The 18,892-nt window shown below is 50.3% G+C and overlaps 1 protein-coding gene across 5 annotated transcripts in view; it reads left to right on the top strand.

Annotated features, from left to right (window-relative positions):
- The window catches only part of cpt1ab (carnitine palmitoyltransferase 1Ab (liver)), a 119,407-nt gene that overhangs the window by 32,285 nt on the left and 68,230 nt on the right, over nucleotides 1–18,892 (top strand). For 4 of the 5 annotated variants that reach the window (XM_038807333.1, XM_038807332.1, XM_038807331.1 and 1 more), the window contains 5 exons: nucleotides 250–387; nucleotides 3,999–4,076; nucleotides 6,440–6,547; nucleotides 10,929–11,016; nucleotides 13,471–13,666. In XM_038807333.1, the coding sequence (XP_038663261.1) occupies nucleotides 250–387; nucleotides 3,999–4,076; nucleotides 6,440–6,547; nucleotides 10,929–11,016; nucleotides 13,471–13,666 (608 nt within the window). Of the gene's footprint in view, nucleotides 1–249; nucleotides 388–3,998; nucleotides 4,077–6,439; nucleotides 6,548–10,928; nucleotides 11,017–11,473; nucleotides 11,559–13,470; nucleotides 13,667–18,892 lie in introns of all 5 variants that reach the window. The other variant, XM_038807335.1, reaches the window with a different exon arrangement.

Raw genomic sequence — 18,892 nt, 5'->3', positions numbered from 1 at the left:
GGAAGTGTCGTGTCCAATAGGAGTTATCACCTGAACTATCAGATAGCCAAACCCCTGACTGTCACTTGACATCACAGATGTTAAATCACAATTTGGTCTGTGCTAGATTTTTGATAGATTAATACAATATTAATCGCAGCATCCTGTTATAGTGACATTACAAATATTCCTCATAATCTCATCATGTTGCAGTGCGGTGAATAATGCTCCGTCAGATTCACTTGTTTTTTTTTTGTTTGCCTCCTTTAGTACCTGGAGTCAGTGCAGCCACTACTGGATAGTGAGCAGTTCAAGCGAATGCAGGCTCTGGCTCGAGACTTTGAGCTGAATATGGGACCAAGACTTCAGTGGTATCTAAAGCTGAAATCCTGGTGGGCCACCAACTATGTGAGTAACTATTCACCCATGATTCTGTGGGTAAGGGTCAGACATTTCCATTTCTAATCCTCCGCCTTCCCAAGGTTGAGATGGAGTCACCGGATGATTGACTGCTCACGGAGATCCAGTCTGTAGAACACAGGGTTTACAAGTCTTCCTCTTGAACCTGCTGCCAAGTTGTAAAGATGCATTGGGAGTCGACAGGAAGGTGTCTAAAGTGTGGATGGCACATCCCACATTGGCATTGTTGTAGAGGCTGTGGAGCACACTAACCAACCCATTCAGCTGCCACTGTACTTCCCCTCTTGCTTCTTCACCCATTCTCTCTCTCCTGCTCATCTCTTTCTTTGTTTTTTCTTCTCTCTCTCATTCATGAAACAAACCCCAATGTTGAATGTTGTATGTAGTGTGTGTTGGGCTAAATTAGATTTAATTTTATTAAAACTAAACCACATTGTAAATGTGCCTCAACTTCCGGTGGCGGTCATGAGCTGAGTGGTTATACAAAAGGTGGCTCTTGACTAGGAACCTTGGTTCAGGCCCTTTAACCCCAACAAACGGGCACCAAAAGGACAGAAAATCCCCCAAACCAACCTCCCATCAACCGCAGTGCCAACCAGAGTGCCGAGGAACTAGCAACCCAGCCCTAAGAGCAGCAGAAGTGAGGAGAGGCCTTGGGAGCAGGGAAGCCTGCATGGCGGCACAGAACCGGCGACGGCCAACCCCACAGAAGCTCCAGTGCAGACCCAGGTGCTGATGGAATATATGATGGGTTTCATCACCTCCAAGCTCCAGAAACACAGGGAGGAAATGAAGGAGGACCTCATGGCGAGCGTGGGGGCGGCAATCGAGGCAACGACAGCTGCCATAAAGGACACTATGGGCAAAATGGAATGGAGGATTGAGGCCCAAGAGGGAACAATGCAAGATCTCGAAAAAGCCACCATGGACCAGGGTGACTTGAAGCCGAGGTGACGAGGCAGGTCGGAAGGCAGGACTTAATGGCGCCAAATGCACACTGTTGAAGAACAAGGTGCAGTTTGGCATGCTCTACGCCGCCAAACTATGGGTCACCTACCAGGGCGAGGAGAACTACTTCGACTCCCCGGAGGAGTTCATTCAGGAAAATAAACTGGGGAAACAGCAGTAAAAGGCAAAGGCCTAAATGCGGGCTTCGAAGATCAAAAGGGTCAGAGGCATCCACACCAGGGGTTGTGGGGGGAGGGAAGAGAAAGAGAATTAGACAGGGTTGAGCACTGGTTACAGTAGGTCATACAGAGGAAGTAGACAGCGCCTATCTTGAATGGCCCATTTGCGGGTAGCAGGTTGGTGCAGTGCTTACCACTCTGCCAACTTCACACTGTCCTTATGAAGTTGGTGCAGTGGTTAGCACTGCTGCCTCATTGCATCGAGGTCCCAGGTTCGATCCCAGTCCTGGGCCACTGTCCGTGTGAAGTTTGCACATTCTCTCCGTTTTTGTGTGGGTTTCGCCCCCTCAACTCTAAGATGTGGGGATCAAGAGGGAGAAATACTCGGTTTAAAAAAGAAATCTAATTAAATAGTACACGGGAATGGATTTAATCTGACACAAAAACATCTTTCAAAAGTTTAATTTCAAAGGTTTAATTTAAAGGAATAATTCATGGCAAGATAGCTCCAAGGTGTGGTCTGCTCCTCTTGCTCCATGTGGCAGGCTGGGGACTGTTCCAGTCCCCAGAGTCAGCACGTGTGCAGGAAGTGTCTCCAGTTGCAGCTTGAGTTTCTTGAGCTGGAGCGGCGGCTGGAGACACTGTGGAGCATCCGTGAGTTGGAGAGCATCGTGGATAGCACGTATAGAGAGGTGGTCACACCACAGGCTCGGACATCGCAGGCAGGAACGAAATAGGTGACCACCAGACAGAGCAGGAGAGTGAGGCAAGTAGTGCAGGAATCTCCTGTGGCCATTCCCCTGCAGAACAGATATACTGTTTTGGATACAGTTGAGGGGAATGGCTTCTCAGGGGAAAATAGCAACAGCCAAACACGTGGCACCAGGGTTGGTTCTGCTGCAGAGGGGAGGGTTGCTAAGTGTGACAGTGCAATAGATATAGGGGATTCAATTGTAAAGGAAATAGACGGGCATTTCTGTGGCCGCAAATGAGACTCCAGGATGGTGTGTTGCCTCCCTGGTGCTAGGGTCAAGATTGTCTCTGAGCGGGTACAGGACATTCTGGAGGGGGAGGGTGAACAGCCAGTGGTCGTGGTACACATCGGTACAAACGACATAGGTAAAAAAAGGGATGAGGTCCTAAAAGAATACAGGGAGCTAGGAAGGAAGTTAAGAAATCGGACCTCGAAGGTAGTGATCTCAGGATTACTACCGGTGCCATGTGCGCATCAGAGTAGAATGGCTTGGTCTTTGCCTCCCTGTCCGGCAGAGACTTCTGCTCGGATGGAAGTTGCAGCGTTACCCAGAGCTTCGGAATGGCTCTCAAACCTGGCTGAATTCTTGAAGAAAAAGAAAATAAAATTCTCAATCAGAGTGTCTGAGGTGAGATTCTTCAACATAGAACATAGAACATAGGACATAGAACAGTACAGCACAGAACAGGCCCTTCGGCCCTCAATGTTGTGCCGAGCCATGATCACCCTACTCAAACCCACATATCCACCCTATACCCGTAACCCAACAACCCCCCCCCCCTAACCTTACATTTTTATTAGGACACTACGGGCAATTTATCATGGCCAATCCACCTAACCCACACATCTTTGGACTGTGGGAGGAAACCGGAGCACCCGGAGGAAACCCACGCACACAGGGGGAGGACGTGCAGACTCCACACAGACAGTGACCCAGCCGGGAATCGAACCTGGGACCCTGGAGCTGTGAAGCATTTATGCTAACCACCATGCTACCCTGCTGCCCCCATGTGGGAAACATGTGGGAAAAAATTTACCAACTTCTTCGAAGATCTGTTCGTAACCAACAACTGGGGGATGGGGGGAGCAGATGGGAAGGGGGGAGTTAGGGGAGAGGGCACAGGGTGTGAGGGGGTATGGAGAACAGTGGGGGGGGGGAAGGGTGGAACCGACACAACACGGAGGAGAAAAGGGGAGCTAGGCCCTACACCTGGAACGACACAGGCCCCTCCCACACGTAAAGGACCAGGGAAACCAAGTACTCTTCTCATCCTTTGTAATCGATGGTGCAATATGACTCTCTTGTCACTGTAAATAATATGTTCTCTTTTAAATGTGCACCCTAATGTAAATAAGGAAATGCTATTACCTGGACTACACTCAGACAACCTGTCACACATGTTATTGTTATTTTTGTCCTGGTTTGTAAATTTTGATATAAAGTGCTAAAATTCCAACAGAGTTATTTTTCAAAAGTGTGTCTCGCTCTTTGCTGGGAGATCATTTGTGGACTAGCTCCATCTCGCTTCTGTGTTTGCTAGCCTTACTTGTATTACATCTCCAGATCTGAGGAGTATCAGTTTGGGTTTTGGTGAGATTGTCATTCTCTTGTCATCCTCTCGCCCTCCTCTCACCCTATCAGTCAGCAATCTCTGGGGTTGTGGGTGAGGTACCTGAGGCTGTGGAATATCATTGTATGATTCTGCTCTGACACACAGGTCAGTGATTGGTGGGAGGAGTACGTCTACCTACGAGGCCGTGGTCCCATCATGGTGAACAGCAATTACTACGCAATGGTGAGTCAGGCACTTGTACCCTCGAGATTATAGTCTGTATCATTTGGCTGGGCTGGGACAGCAGCAGCTCCTCAATGTCCCATGATACAGTCCTTGGGAGGATATTTGGAAGGTCAGATTGCCTAGGAGCAGGGACATGGCTGGGGGTGGGAGGCAGAGATTTTGGATTGTGTCAGAGTCAGTATGTGGGGAACTAGGGAGATTGTGTCCAGATTGCGCTGGAGGTTGGAATTGATGGTGTCTGGGACGGGGTGGGAAGAGGGGATTAGCAATCTCAAGGATGAGATTTGGGATTGACGGTGTCTGGTATGGGGGTGGGATGGAGGGAATTGATATTGTGCAGGGTGGGATTTGGGATTGATGGTGTCCGAATGGGGATTGGGACATAGAAGGTGAGAAACTGGCTGCTTGGTTTTTAGCTGCTGTACGAACTACAGGGTGACGGGCAGGCCTGCAGCACTGCTGGCATCAACTCGTTTACTGGCGGGACGAGAAAGTCAACCTTCCTGCCCAGAACTTACTACTTGTGGAGGCTGGAAGAGGTTTCGGAATACCACCTCCCTGCCTAATTACATAGCCATCCTGCCACCAACCTCGCCACCCGACAAGCATGTATAGCTCCACGCGCACACATGAGCACACACACAGCCTTACACACAGACATACATGCACACACAAAGACACACTGCACACAAGCAAACGTCCACACATACAAACAACCATGTGTGCCCACATGTGTATGCATGCACACTCTCACACCTGTGTGCATACACACACATGTGCATGTACACACATGCATGCAGAAGATTCCTCCCTTTATACCTCTGTGTATGTGTCTGTGTGCATGCATCTCCACCTGTGTAGGTTTGTGTGTAGGTGCATATGAGTGTGATTTTGTGGCAGGGAGTGGCTGTGTACAGTCTATGCGTTCAGGTGCAGGTCTGCGCATACATGTGTGAACAGATGCATTTGAATGTGTGGGTTTGAATGCAGGGTTGCATGCATGTGCAGGTTTGCAGCAGGTGTGCCTCTCTGTGGGTTTACATGCAGGTTTACACATGTGGGTTTGTGTGTAGGTTTGCTTATGTGCACATGTTGATTTCATGTAGGTTTGCATGTGTGCAAATTTATGTGCAGACTTGCATTTATGTGCGGGTTTCTGTATTTGTGCAGGTTTGCATTTGTCTGCATGTGTGTGGGTTTACATGCGGGCTTGCTTGTGTGTGCAGGTTTGCTTGTGTATGTGAGTTTGCTTGTGTGCAGGTTTGCGTGCAGGTTTAAATGCAGGTTTGCGTGTGTGGGTTTGCGTGCGTATGTAGGTTTGTGTGCGAGTTTGTGTGTGTTTGTGGGTTTGCATGCTGGTTTACATGCAGGCTTGTGTGTGTGGTTCACATGCAGCTTTGCATATGCGTGTAGGTGTGTGGGTTTGCTTGTGTGTGTGCGGGCTTGCATGTGTGCAAGTTTGCATGCAGTATTGAATGAATGTCTACGGATTTACATGTATGGGCGTGTGGATTTGTCTGTAGGTTTGTCTGTGTATGTGAGTTTAACGTGCGGGTTTGAGTGCATGTTTGAGTGTGCAGGTTTGTGAGTGCGGGTTTGTGTGCATGTTTACACGGGCGCACAGGTTTGCGTTCAGGTTTGTGTGTGTGTGTGCAGGTATGCTTGTGTGCACGGGTTTGCATGTGTGTGTGCATGTGGGTCTGCATGTGTTTGCAGGTTTGAGTATGCGTGGGTTTGTGTACAGGTTTGTGTGTATGCGCATTTGTATGCAGGTTTGTGTGTGTGCCGGATTGCGAATGTGCGCAAGATTGCGTGTGTGTATACCATTGCGTGTGCAGGTTTGCATGTGTGTGAGGGTTTGTGTGCGGGTTTGCGTGTGTGTAATAATAATCTTTATTATTGTCACAAGTAGGCTTACATTAACACAACAATGAAGTTACTGTGAAAAGCCCCTAGTCACCTCATTCCAGCGCCTGTTCAGGTACACCGAGGGAGAATTCAGAATGTCCAAATTACCGAACAGCACGTCTTTTGGGACTTGTGGGAGGAAACTGGAGCACCCGGAGGAAACCCACACAGACACAGGGAGAATGTGCAGACTCCGCACAGACAGTGATCCAAGCCGGGAATCGAACCCAGGTCGCTGGCGCTGTGATACAGCAGTGCTCACCACTGTGCTATGTGTGCGGGTTTATGCATGCCTGCGGGTATGCGAGCAGGTTTGCATGAGTGCAGGCTTACGGGTTTGTGTGCAGATTCTTTGCCGGTTGCGTGTGCATGCGGGTATTTTCGCACACAGGTTTACGTGTCTGTAACTTTGTCTCTATTCAACAGGTAGATTGATGATTTTTGTTTTGCAGGATTATCTATACATTATTCCAACCTGGAAGCAGGCAGCTCGAGCTGGGAATACCATCCACGCTATGTTATTGTACCGGCGTAAACTTGATCGGGAGGAGATTGGTCCTGTACGTATCTTCTGATTCTTTCTCTCCACTTTTTTTTTCCCCCTCCCTCCATTTTCATCATCCATCCATTTATTGGTTCACTGTCCCTTCACCCTATCCTCATCGCCCCTCTCTATCCCCACAATGTTCCTCCACGTTACTTCCTCCCTCTCTTGATTCCCCCTCCCTCCCAGGGTCGCTTCTTTCCTAATCCATGCTACCCCTCCCTAACCCCATGCCACCCCTCCCACACTCCTGCAACCCTTCCTTCTCTATCCATTACGTTGCCTCCGTTTAGTCAACTCCCCTTTCCTCCCCCCCCCCCCCCCCCCCCGCACTGTCCTCTCAGTCAGCTCTCCTCCTCCTATGTCTGTCTGGCTGTCTCTTGTTTCTCCCTGATCCCACACTCTATCTCTTTTGTTTCCCTCTCTGTCTCCTCTCAGTCTTGTTCTCTTTCTGTCTCGCTCTCTTGTTCTCTCACCGTCGGTCTTGTTTTCCCTTTGTTGTATATTTTATACCTCGGAGCTATGCAGCGATGACACTAGTTTCTATGTGTGTAACTGGTGTTTATTCACAGTGCTATGGTTCCCACAACTTCTACAGTTTGTTTACTTTTCTGAGTAAATCCACCATTAATTAATGAAGCACAGTGAGCATCAATAGTAAAAGGACACTCATAACCAAACACAGAACATGACATCCTGCACCCTTCTCTCATTCTTTTCTTTCTCATGTTTCTCATCAGCTCCTGCTTTATCTCTCTATCTAGTTTCCCCCGCACTTACCTCCTTTCTTTCCCTCTCTCTTTGTCTGATCACTCCATCTCTCCCTTTCCTCCTTCAAGAAAGTTTGCATGAACCTGGAATTAATTGTTAATTCAAATATTTGAATGAGTGCTGATGAAGTTGATACAACTGGAGGTTCCAAGGGACTTTACTCTGAGAGGCAGGAGAAGCTCAGCCTGTACGCATGGACAATACAGAGAACTGGGAAAGAAGATGTGATACCTCCTACTGTTAGGGACAGGGAGGGGGTTAATTTAAACTGCATGAATTCCCCCTCTTACCACCCATCTGTAAACAGAAAGGTGTTTGGATTTATTTCCCCCTTTTTACAAGTGCTGGTGTCTTTCCCCAACCCTCGGTTTTGTTGTGATCCAATTTTCGACAAGCCCGCAGCAAACTCAAGAAAGCATGAACCTAAAAACAGGAAAAAAAGGTTCACAATGCCCCCCCCCCCTCCTCCGCCTTCCCTTCAGAGAGTAAAGCGAGGGATAGAGAAAAGAGTACAGTACAGGGACCATAAAGGAAAGTTTTATTAACCAGGATGGGAGGAGTGCGCAGTTTGTATAGCCCTGTTACTCTGCAGGTTTTAAAGTTTAATTCACTCACCAAAATCGCCAATTATTTACCTTCACTGTTCCTGGACCCAGGATAAAAAAAGACTTGCATGAGGCTTCTTTCAATTAACTCAGAATGATTGATTTATTATCAAACAAAATGTTTTTTTAAAAACAAATTGCAAGAACTGATTAACATACTCTAGAAGTAAAGCTTTCTATCCCTTTTTTAAAATACCCAAGCATACATCAGATAGGATCTCTGCAGAGATTGGCTTTGCAAGGATTGGCTTAATAAAAAAGGATAACATTTGCAGGGTTTCAGTGCCGTTGATCTGGAGCTCCCTTGTGTGAAGATGGCTGCTGAATCCAGTACAAATTTGGAGGCCCTGACCCATAAAGCTTTGGTGTGGTGGAGAACATAGAGAGATGGATCAATTGTTCAAAATGCAGACAGTTACACTCGGATGAGGATTCCCTGGCTACAAGTTGATAACCACACACAGATTTTCAGGCAAGGCAGTGACAGTGAGTTAAGCCAGCCTTCCTTCTCAGCTTATTCCCCAAAACATACTGATTTCAAAATAACCGGTCCAAACCTTAAACGTTTGTCTCTGTCATGTGATTTCCTGCAAATTGCCAGTTTTCTACACATCAATTAAATTGATTGCAGTTCAAAACAAACAGCTTTTCTCTCGCAAGTACCATTCTGGTCAGGTGATTTATTGCAAGAAGCCAGGCTTGCTCCCTGTCCAAAGGGGAACTTTATAACCTTTTGAAATACAAAAATACATAGCACACGGGGCTAAATCGCTGGCTTTTAAAGCAGACCAAGGCAGGCCAGCAGCACGGGTTCAATTCCCGTACCAGCCTCCCCGGACAGGCGCCGGAATGTGGCGACTAGGGGCTTTTCACAGTAACTTAATTGAAGCCTACTCGTGACAATAAGCGATTTTCATTTCCATTTCTCTTTATTTCATTATCTGGACACTTGGACACTGACCTGGAGTTTTTTTAAGGAAAAGTATAGTTTTGAAAGATGTGATTCTCGCAAAAGAAATATTGTTTCACCTGGATTCCAGAGTCTAGAATCAAAGTCCGATGAGGAAATTCCATCAAGAAGGTCAGTTGGTTGAAAATTAATAATTCACTTTTCAAATTGACTTCACGCGATGAGATAGGGATTCAGGGATGAATCAGTCTTGTCGGCGATGATACAGAACTTCCAGCAGAAGTAATGTAGATGGGGCCAGTTTTCAAACTGCACACAGCTCCTTTTCTGTGAGGCTCCCACATGTCTTAGAAGACGAGTAAACTCCTATTGACGATCCTACGTTATAAATGCAGCTGTCCTTTTGTACATAACTTCCTTTGAATTTGGCCTTTGAAGCCCACAGTTCGTGTCTCTTCAGAGATAACAATGTGCGGGTTTCTGTGAATACATAGAATTCTCAGTGCAGAGGGAGGCTATTCAGCCCATCGGGTTTGCACTGGCCCTTGGGAAGAGCACCCCCCTTAAGCTCCACCCTATCCCCATAACCCAGTAACCCCACTTAACCTTATTGGACATGAAGGGCAATTTAGCATGGCCAATCCACCTAACCTGCACATCTTTGCACTGCGAGAGGAAACCGGAGCACCCGGAGGAAACCCATGCACAGACGGTGAAAATGTGCAGACTCCGCATAGTGAGCCAAACCGGGAATTGAACGTGGGACCCTAGCGCTGTGAAGCACCATGCTAACTACTGTGCTACCATGCTGCCCTCAGGCAGCATTCTCTGACTGTTTTCAACGCAAGAACGGGAGTTTCAGTGGGCGCCGGTGCTAGCCCCTCACCGGTACCAGAATTGGTGAGGGTTTCAAGCCGATTTGTTGATCGTGAAAGACCACACATGCTCCGTTGGCGTCAGCAATTAGTCTCAGGAAAGGAGAATCGAGCCCTAAAGCTGCCTCCACAATTTCCCATCAAAAACACCCAGGATTTAAATTTTAGATTTAAATTTATTGCTACCTGTACAGTGAAAATTATTGTGCAGTGTTAAGTCCAGGCAAATCGTTCCATGCATGAAAGAAAACATAGCTCATACAACAGATATACAATGTAAATACATAGGCATAGTCATCGGGTGAAGCATATGGAGTGTAGTGCTGCAACAGTACAGAAGATGAGTGAACAGATCAGTTCAGTCCATAAGAGAGTCATTTAGGAGTCTGGTAACAGCGGAGAATAAGTTGTTTTTGAGTCTGTTTGTGCGTGTTCTCAGACCTTTGTATCTCCTACCCAATGGAAGAAGTTGGAAGAGTGAGGAAGTCGGGCAGGTGGGGTCTTTGATTATGCTGCCCGCTTTCCCCAGGCAGCGGGAGGACCAGGACAGATTGTTGGTGATGTGCACACCTAGGAATTTGAAGCTGTCAACCATCTCCAGCTCGGCACCATTGATGCAGACAGGGGTGTGCACAACACTTCGCTTCAGGAAAGGTATAGCGCGGGATTACATACAGAGTAAAGCTCCCTCTTCACTGTTCCCATCAAACACTCCCAGGACAGGTACAGCACGGGGTTAGATACAGAGTGAAGCTCCCTCCACACTGTTCCCATCAAACACTCCCAGGCCAAGTACAGCATGGGGTTAGATACAGAGTAAAGCTCCCTTCTACACTGTCCCCATCAAACACTCCCAGGACAGGTCCAGCACGGGGTTATACAGAGTAAACCTCCCTCTACACTGTCCCCATCAAACACCCCCAGGACAGGTACAGCACGGGGTTAGATACAGAGTAAACCTCCCTCTACACTGTCCCCATCAAACACTCCCAGGACAGATCCAGCACGGGGTTAGATACAGAGTAAAGGGCAGAATGTGAACTGTGTGAAATCTCTGCAATTTTGATCAGTTTTAAAATCCTGGCTGATTTTGCTGTCTCCTTTTTCTGTGTTTCTTCCTCTTTTTCCTTCCCTCCCTCGCCCTTTGTCAAATTGGAGCTGTTCGGCCCTCCCCCGCCCCGATTCCCCCCTGACCTGGCTGTGTGAGTTTTGGGCCACTCTGCTGATGTGACACAGGTGTACCTGACGGGATCGACAGTTCCTCTGTGCTCCTCACAGTTTGAGTGGCTGTTTAACACGGCCCGCATTCCCGGCCTGTACTCAGGTAAGAGGGTCACCGAAGGTGAGGGGAGAGGGAGTAGGGATGTCAACATTAACACCAAGCAACTGCACTGGGATGAGGGGGTCTTTCATCTACTGAGTGATAGCCACCCCAGCCTCGCAGGACACTCTCCGCTGTCTCTAGTGGCTGATGTTATTGGACGTCTGTGTAGACTGTTGTATCTGATTGGATGCCCTGTGATGTCACCTCAAATCCTGTTCCTGCCAAGGGATTAGTGTAAATGACTTTTTCCAAAGCTGCTTTTTGTTTGATTGTCTTTGTGCGTCTGTCAATGTGACGTTTATAATCTCTCTCTCTGTCTCTCTGGCATAAACTCTTGTGATATGTATGCTCCCTCCATTCCATTCCCCCTTTTATCCTCCCTGCCTGTCACCACCACACCCACCTCTTATCAGTTTTTTAAATTTACTCTATGTGTTTTTTTGACTCTTCCTTTCAGCTTATGGGTCAAAGTGCAATCCCCATGTGCTCCTATCAGTACGAACGTATGTTCAATTCCAATCGTATTCCGGGTATAGAGACAGGTACAGTTACATCCTGAGAAATCTCTCTGCCTCTATCATATACCCTTTAACTGCTTGCTGCCAATTGCTTCATTACAGAAACGTGAAGGGGAACAGGTCATCATAAAAAACCAGTGAGACAGTGTGAGGGAGTGAGTTTGCGAGGGCTGCAGTGTGAGGGAGTGAGTGCGAGGGCTGCGGTGTGAGGGAGTGAGATTGCGAGGGCTGCAGTGTGAGGGAGTGAGTGCGAGGGCTGCAGTGTGAGGGAGTGAGTGCGAGGGCTGCAGTGTGAGGGAGTGAGATTGCGAGGGCTGCAGTGTGAGAGAGTGAGTGCGAGGGCTGCAGTGTGAGGGAGTGAGATTGCGAGGGCTGCAGTGTGAGGGAGTGAGTGCGAGGGCTGCAGTGTGAGGGAGTGAGATTGCGAGGGCTGCAGTGTGAGGGAGTGAGTGCGAGGGCTGCAGTGTGAGGGAGTGAGTGCGAGGGCTGCAGTGTGAGGGAGTGAGTGCGAGGGCTGCAGTGTGAGGGAGTGAGTGCGAGGGCTGCAGTGTGAGGGAGTGAGTGCGAGGGCTGCGGTGTGAGGGAGTGAGTGCGAGGGCTGCGGTGTGAGGGAGTGAGTGCGAGGGCTGCGGTGTGAGGGAGTGAGTGCGAGGGCTGCGGTGTGAGGGAGTGAGTGCGAGGGCTGCGGTGTGAGGGAGTGAGTGCGAGGGCTGCGGTGTGAGGGAGTGAGTGCGAGGGCTGCGGTGTGAGGGAGTGAGATTGCGAGGGCTGCAGTGAGGGAGTGAGTGCGAGGGCTGCGGTGTGAGGGAGTGAGTGCGAGGGCTGCGGTGTGAGGGAGTGAGTTTGCGAGGGCTGCGGTGTGAGGGAGCGAGTGCGAGGGCTGCAGTGTGAGGGAGCGAGTGCGAGGGCTGCGGTGTGAGGGAGTGAGTTTGCGAGGGCTGCGGTGTGAGGGAGTGAGTTTGCGAGGGATGCGGTGTGAGGGAGTGAGATTGCGAGGGCTGCGGTCTGAGGGAGTGAGAGTGCGACAGCTGAGGTGTGTGAGAGTGCGAGGGAAGCAGTATGAGGGAGTGAGTGATAGGGCTGCCCTATGAAGGACTCAGAGTGTGAGAGATTGAGAGTGTGAGGCCTCCAGTGTGTGACGCCGACTCTCCAGTCCCAACGTGTTATGTTTCTGGTGTAGTTCTGTAGTCCTCTAGCCTCTCATTGCATCCCTGTCTGAACTGGATTTGCCACTGGGACCCAGAGCTGTACAAACTCCAAGCAACTCACCCAATTGGTGGTCCCCAGAGCTCCTCGTTGATTGGATAGTGTGGCAGTGAGGAGGAACTGTGGTGAAGTAGCTTTCGAGTCGAGAGATTACTGGAATGGGGGTGTGATTGTTGAAGCATGACTCACACTCTTGACTTCCCATATCCTCCCCCTGAGTATTTCATAAGCAGCCCTTGGCCCTGTTCACGTAGCCCAGTCTGTTGTTGAAGTATTTTGGGATGGGGCACAGATTTTGCTGTGAATATACCTGGGTAATGTACCTTTGAGTCAATGAATTCATCTCGAAGGCTGCGGAAGGATACCTGCAGAAACCTATTGCCCAACTTGCCTTTAGGTGAGGAATCCCTTTGCAGATGTTGTTACCCCCGAGTTTCTCACTAGTCACATCTTCATCTGTGTCTGAGTGTCACCCTCCCTCCTGTCCCACTCTCAATTCCTTCTTCATTCGAAAGCTGACCTTTACAGAGAGTCCAGTGACTGCCTGGCTCCTGTTCAGTCTGCTAATGCAGCTTGTGTCTGTCTGTGTCTCTGTTTAAGATTTATCTGGCTTTGCTGAAAGACAGGAGCAGGAGCTTTGTGCTAATTTTCCCCTGTCAATAAATTCATGTTGTGCTTTCTTGTTGGCCATTTCTCTCTTTCCCCCTGACACAATCATTCTCTCACTCAGACACTCTCCAGCACCTGAAGGACAGCAAGCACATTGCCGTATTCCACAAAGGCCGTTACTTCAAAGTTTGGCTCTACCACAGCGGTAGGCTGCTCAAACCCTGTGAGATCCAACTCCAGATGCAAAAGATCTTGGACGACACATCACTGCCCCAACCTGGAGAGGAGAAACTGGCAGCTCTGACTGCTGGTGACAGGTGAGAGCTCAGGGAGAGGCCTTGCTAACCTTGGGAATCCACTATTCCAGGGACTGAGGGAGGAATGCAGGCCAGGGTACCAGGAGAAATGGGGCCTGTGTTTAACAGCTCAAGTAGAACCACTGACAATGGAGCACGTCTTCGGGAATGCGCACTGTGCCTGATAGAAATGTAGGAATCTCCACCCCATGTGATAGGGATGCTTGGGGTGAATTGAAATTGGGTCAATTTCATGAGGTGATGATATCACAGGACATGGTAAATTAAATAGCAACACAAAACATGAACTAACTGAATGATGGACTGAATGGCCTCCTCCTGTTCCTATTAAAGGACTGCCTTTGTGTTTTTGGGATATAGTCGCACATGGGCCACACTGGGGAGAGCTGTCAGCCCCTGTCCTTTCCACAGGTTTGTGATCCGGTGGATTTTAGAAGAATCTGCTGTCTTTTCTAATCATTCATTTTCCGATTACCAGATTTATTAAATCATTTGACTTGGTGGGATTTGTTCAAACTTCTCGGGACCTGTCCCAATAATCACTCACTGTATCAAATGAAGGTACCTCAGCTGGAGTGAGTGAAAGATAAACCTACTGCTCCTGTTTACCAGCTGAACAGGGTCAGACTGATTCCCAGATAGAAGGCCATTCAGCCCCTTGAGTCCTGTTTCACCACTCAATGAGATCAAAGCTGATCTTTATCCAGCACCCATTTCCCCCCCCCCCCCCCCCCCTTTACTCCATGGGCGGGATTCTCCGTTTCTGAGACGCAGAAGCCGTGACCTTTTATGACAGAAAACCAGCGCTGCACCTGGACCAATTCAGCTACTGTTACGAGGCTAACACCGGCGCCACATGGAACGCAATCAATTCTAATGAGAAACGGTGCCAGATTCACCGGTTTTGCGATTGACACCCAAAGGCTGACAGGCTGTAGCCGCATATAAACAATTCTCCCCCTACACACACCACCCCAGCCAACAAGATGGCAGTGAGGCGAGCAGCCCTGAGGTTCACGGGCACCGAGCTGGAGACCCTGTTGGACGCCTTGGAGGAGTGACGGGTGACCCTGTATCCCGGCCCAGGAATGAGGCTGCCAGCCACCGCTGTTCGTCGTGTCTGGGCACAGGTGGCAGAGACCGTGAGTGCACCAGCAACACAGTCTGAATGGGCCAGCAGTGTGTCAGCCCCCCTCCAACACCACCCACACCCTACCACCATGCCCACCCCCGGACCGCGGTCGAATCATGCGTCTTGTCTTGCAGAACTTCCTGGAGATGGGGTGGGTCCATCTGGAATCTCCCGCCCCCAGCCAGTGCCACAGCCTGAACCCCCCAGTGAGCCGAACAGTGATGGGAGCAGCCTTCTGCCCGAGACTCCGGAGACCCCGCGGCTCGGGTTGGAGGATGACAGTGACTTTCCACCATCCCAGAGACACTCACCTTGGGTGGGCACTTTAGTGAAGAGGCTCCTGGGATACTCTGTGGTGCTCACCACACAGCTGCTCTAGTACAGCAGGTGGAGGTAGGAATTCCCGAGGGTGCGGACCGGTGGATGGCAAACAGACCCCAGGAACTAGCTGCCCTCCAGACGCGTCCCGGGCTTCTGGAACAGACAGTGCCATCGATTGTGGAGATGCAGTCACAGAGCCAGGGACTACATGAGAGGTTGTCGGCGAGTATCCAGTGCCTGCAGGTGGAGGAGTCCAACCGCAGCAGGAGGTGGTGCTGACCATGTGTGCATGGGTGTCGTCCGCGGTGGAGGCATTGGGGGCAATGTTTTGGCTATGGATCAGCATGTCCAAGGCCTGGGGCATTCTGTGCAGGTGCTGGCCGAGGCCCAGGACAGGGTTGCCACCTCCGTGTCCCAGAGCCACCTGGAAATTGTCGCGGCGCTTCTGAGCGTGGCCCAGTCACAGCAAGCCATGGCAAGGAACGTCTGAGGCACTTCCCAGGCGCTGGATGACGTGGCGCAGACACAGAGGGAGGTGGCCCACTCCCAGAGGGGGATAGAGCTGCAACTGGCTGATGTGACACAAATCCAGAAGGTGGTGGCACAGTCTCAACATGATGTGGCATAGTCCACTCCCTGAGCTCCATGGCCGCTGACATGCAGATCCTGGCCGAGACCAGAGCGGGCCTCCAGGACTGGCAGCGCCAGCTGTCGGGGAGCCTCTGGGGATAGCTCCCCTTGCACCTTGGTCCCGTGGATTATCCGGGGGCCATCGGGCACCCCGAGGGAGGAGGAGGTGATGGGGCCGGTGCCGGTGACTCCGCAGGAGAGATGCCAGAACACTGAAGCACCTCTGACTCCTCCTCTCCTGTCTCTGGTGGGCAGAACAGGGCAGCACCATGCCACCTAGGACACCCGAGCCTCCAGATAGGTGTCAGCAGCCACGATCGCAGCAAATAACTCCTGAAACCCAGGAGTCAACCCCCCCGGGGATGGGGGATCTGAAACATGGCAGGAATCATTGAGTGTGCCCGGATGAAGGCATCATGCACAGTGCCCGGGTATCTGATGGTCACAAATTAGCTGCACATTCATCGAGTGGTACCCCTTTCGGTTCATGTACAGTGGCCTGTCATCAATCACCCCCTGGACCCGGGGAATCCCATTGAAATTAAAAATGAAATGAAAATCGTTTATTGTCACGAGTAGGATTCAATGCAGTTACTGTGAAAAGCCCCTAGTCGCCACATTCCGGCGCCTGTCCGGGGAGGCAGGTACGGGAATCGAACTGTGCTGCTGGCCTGCTTGGTCTGCTTTAAAAGCCAGCGATTTAGCTGAGTGAGCTAAACCAGCCCCATTGATGGCAGCAAACTCCGCTGCCCGGCCATCCTGGTGTTCTATGTGGACCGAGACCATGCTATATTGTGCCAATTGGTCATACAGGGCCTCTGCGACGGCATGGCTGCATCAGTTCACCAAGGTCTGTGGATGCCAGACAAGTCCTCACTCATCGCCTGGAAGGACCCCGTTGCGTAAACATTCAGGTAGACTGTCACCTTGACGGCCATCGGGAGTGGGTATCCTCACCCATACCCTCACGGTGCCAGGTGCTTCACCATCTGGCAGATATGTCGCACTGCCCCTCTGCTCTGCCAGAGACTTTGACGGCATGGCAGGTCCTCAAACCAGGGGCTGGTTTAGCTCACCAGGCTAAATCGCTGGCTTTTAAAGCAGGCCAGCAGCACGGTTCGATTCCCGTACCAGCCTCCCCGGACAGGCGCCGGAATGTGGCGACTAGGGGCTTTTCACAGTAACTTCATTGAAGCCTACTCGTGACAATAAGCGATTTTCATTTCATTTTTCATTTCAAATGACATGTGGTGCGGGTACACACTAATCCTCATGCAACGCCTCCTTGGCACCTCCTAATTTTCGGTCTGTTGGGCAGCCGGTTCTCCAACCTGGACGGCTGCCACCTGTCTCTCTGCTTTATGCTCTGCTGCAGCTTCCTCCTCCTGAAGCAGCGTGCACTCCTACTACCACAGGGCACCCCCCCCAGGGCTGCGGTGACTAGCAGGAAGGTCAACATTGCTGGTTGAATTCCAATATCCATTGTCTGCAGGGGGTGAAAGGCTGACATGTTGGCATGATGTGAACTCCCGTGCCCAACCAGGTCCACCGGGCTCTGTTGGCACTGCAGACTCTGCCCCTTACCCCTGGCCCCGTCGATTCTTGGCACCGTGTGGGAATCTAGCCCTGGTGCCCATCCCTGATGCCAGGAGTACCGTTGGTAGGCACAGCTCTCGCCACGGGCTACTGTGGGTGTTGCCATGGATGGCCGCCAGTGGGTGGTGGCCGTGTGGGTGGGGGATGGAGGCACGCACACGGTCGGTATCACTCTGCTGAATCTGGGGCTACGGTGGGTGGTCAGTGGGTGTGCAGCAAGATGGCCACCGTAATGGTGGTTCGTGCCTGGACACTGCTCCAGTCCCGTGGCGAGGTCACTTTGCCCACCTGGCCGGCCTACCCCACCCGGCATGGCCAGTATCCAGCTGGCAGTGCACAGTCGCTCCTCTCCTTGTCCGACATCCTCTCTCTCCCCCTCATCAGCCACCATGCTGGTTTCATGATTTTTAAAACCACAAGCGCCGTTGGGAACTCGGTTCATCGGAGGCGGAGAATCACAGAGGCCCAGAGAACACTGGGTTGGGCTGCTAATTATATGCAAATGGTGTCTACTGTACGTGCGTTCCGGAACACATTGACGCCGCTATCGATGTGATGGAGAATCTCGATTTGGCGTTAAATTCTCCGCCTAATCGCCTTTCCCAATTTCACCATCGGCCAACGGAGAATCCCGACCCATATCTTTTTATACCCTTGGTTTGCTAAAATCTGTTTATCCAATTTAAAATGATGAATTGAGCTTTCAATGGGAGGGAATTCCACATTTTGATCTCTCCTTTACATGAAGAAGTATTTGCAAACATCTTTCAAACGAGCTTTGACAAAGGTCATCTGGACTTGAAACTTTAGCTATTTTTTCTCCCTGCAGATCCTTCCAGATCTGCTGAGATTTTCCAGCATTTTCTCTTTGTTTTCAAACGTCTCTCCTGAACACCCTGACTCTGATTTTAGGGTTTGGTGACTTTGTCTTAAACTGCCTCGTCAGTGCCGCACATTCTCTCTATCTAACCAACCAGTTCCTTTCAAAATCCCACAATCCGCTATGAAAAAGCAGGAATGTGCAGCAGGACCTGGGTGTCCTTGTGCACCAGTCACTGAAGGTAAGCATGCAGGTGCAGCAGGTGGTAAAGAAGGCTCATGGTATGTTGGCCTTCATTGCGAGAGCTTTCGAGTATAGAAACAGGGATGTGTTGCTGCAATTGTACAGGGCCTTGATGAGGCCGCACCTGGAGGATTGTGTGCAGTTTTGGTCTCCTTCTCTGAGGAAGGATATTCTTGCTCGCGAGGGAGTGCAGCGAAGGTTTACCAGGCTGATTGCAGGGATGGTGAACAAAGAACAAATAAAATTACAGCACAGGAACAGGCCCTTCGGCCCTCCCAGCCTGCGCCGATCCAGATCCTTTATCTAAACCTGTTGCCTATTTTACAAGGTCGTCTACTCTCTGTTCTCCACCCGTTCCTATATCTGTCCAGATGCATCTTAAATGATGCTATCGTACCTGCCTCTACCACCTGCGCTGGCAAAGCATTCCAGGCACCCACCACCCTCTGTGTAAAAAAAAAAAACTTTCCACGCACATCTCCCT

This window comes from Scyliorhinus canicula, chromosome 9 (genome assembly GCF_902713615.1).
Source record: "Scyliorhinus canicula chromosome 9, sScyCan1.1, whole genome shotgun sequence".
NCBI classification, from domain to species: Eukaryota; Metazoa; Chordata; class Chondrichthyes; order Carcharhiniformes; family Scyliorhinidae; genus Scyliorhinus; species Scyliorhinus canicula.
Note: the sequence above shows the minus strand (reverse complement) of the source record. Positions and strands in the feature narration are given on the sequence as shown.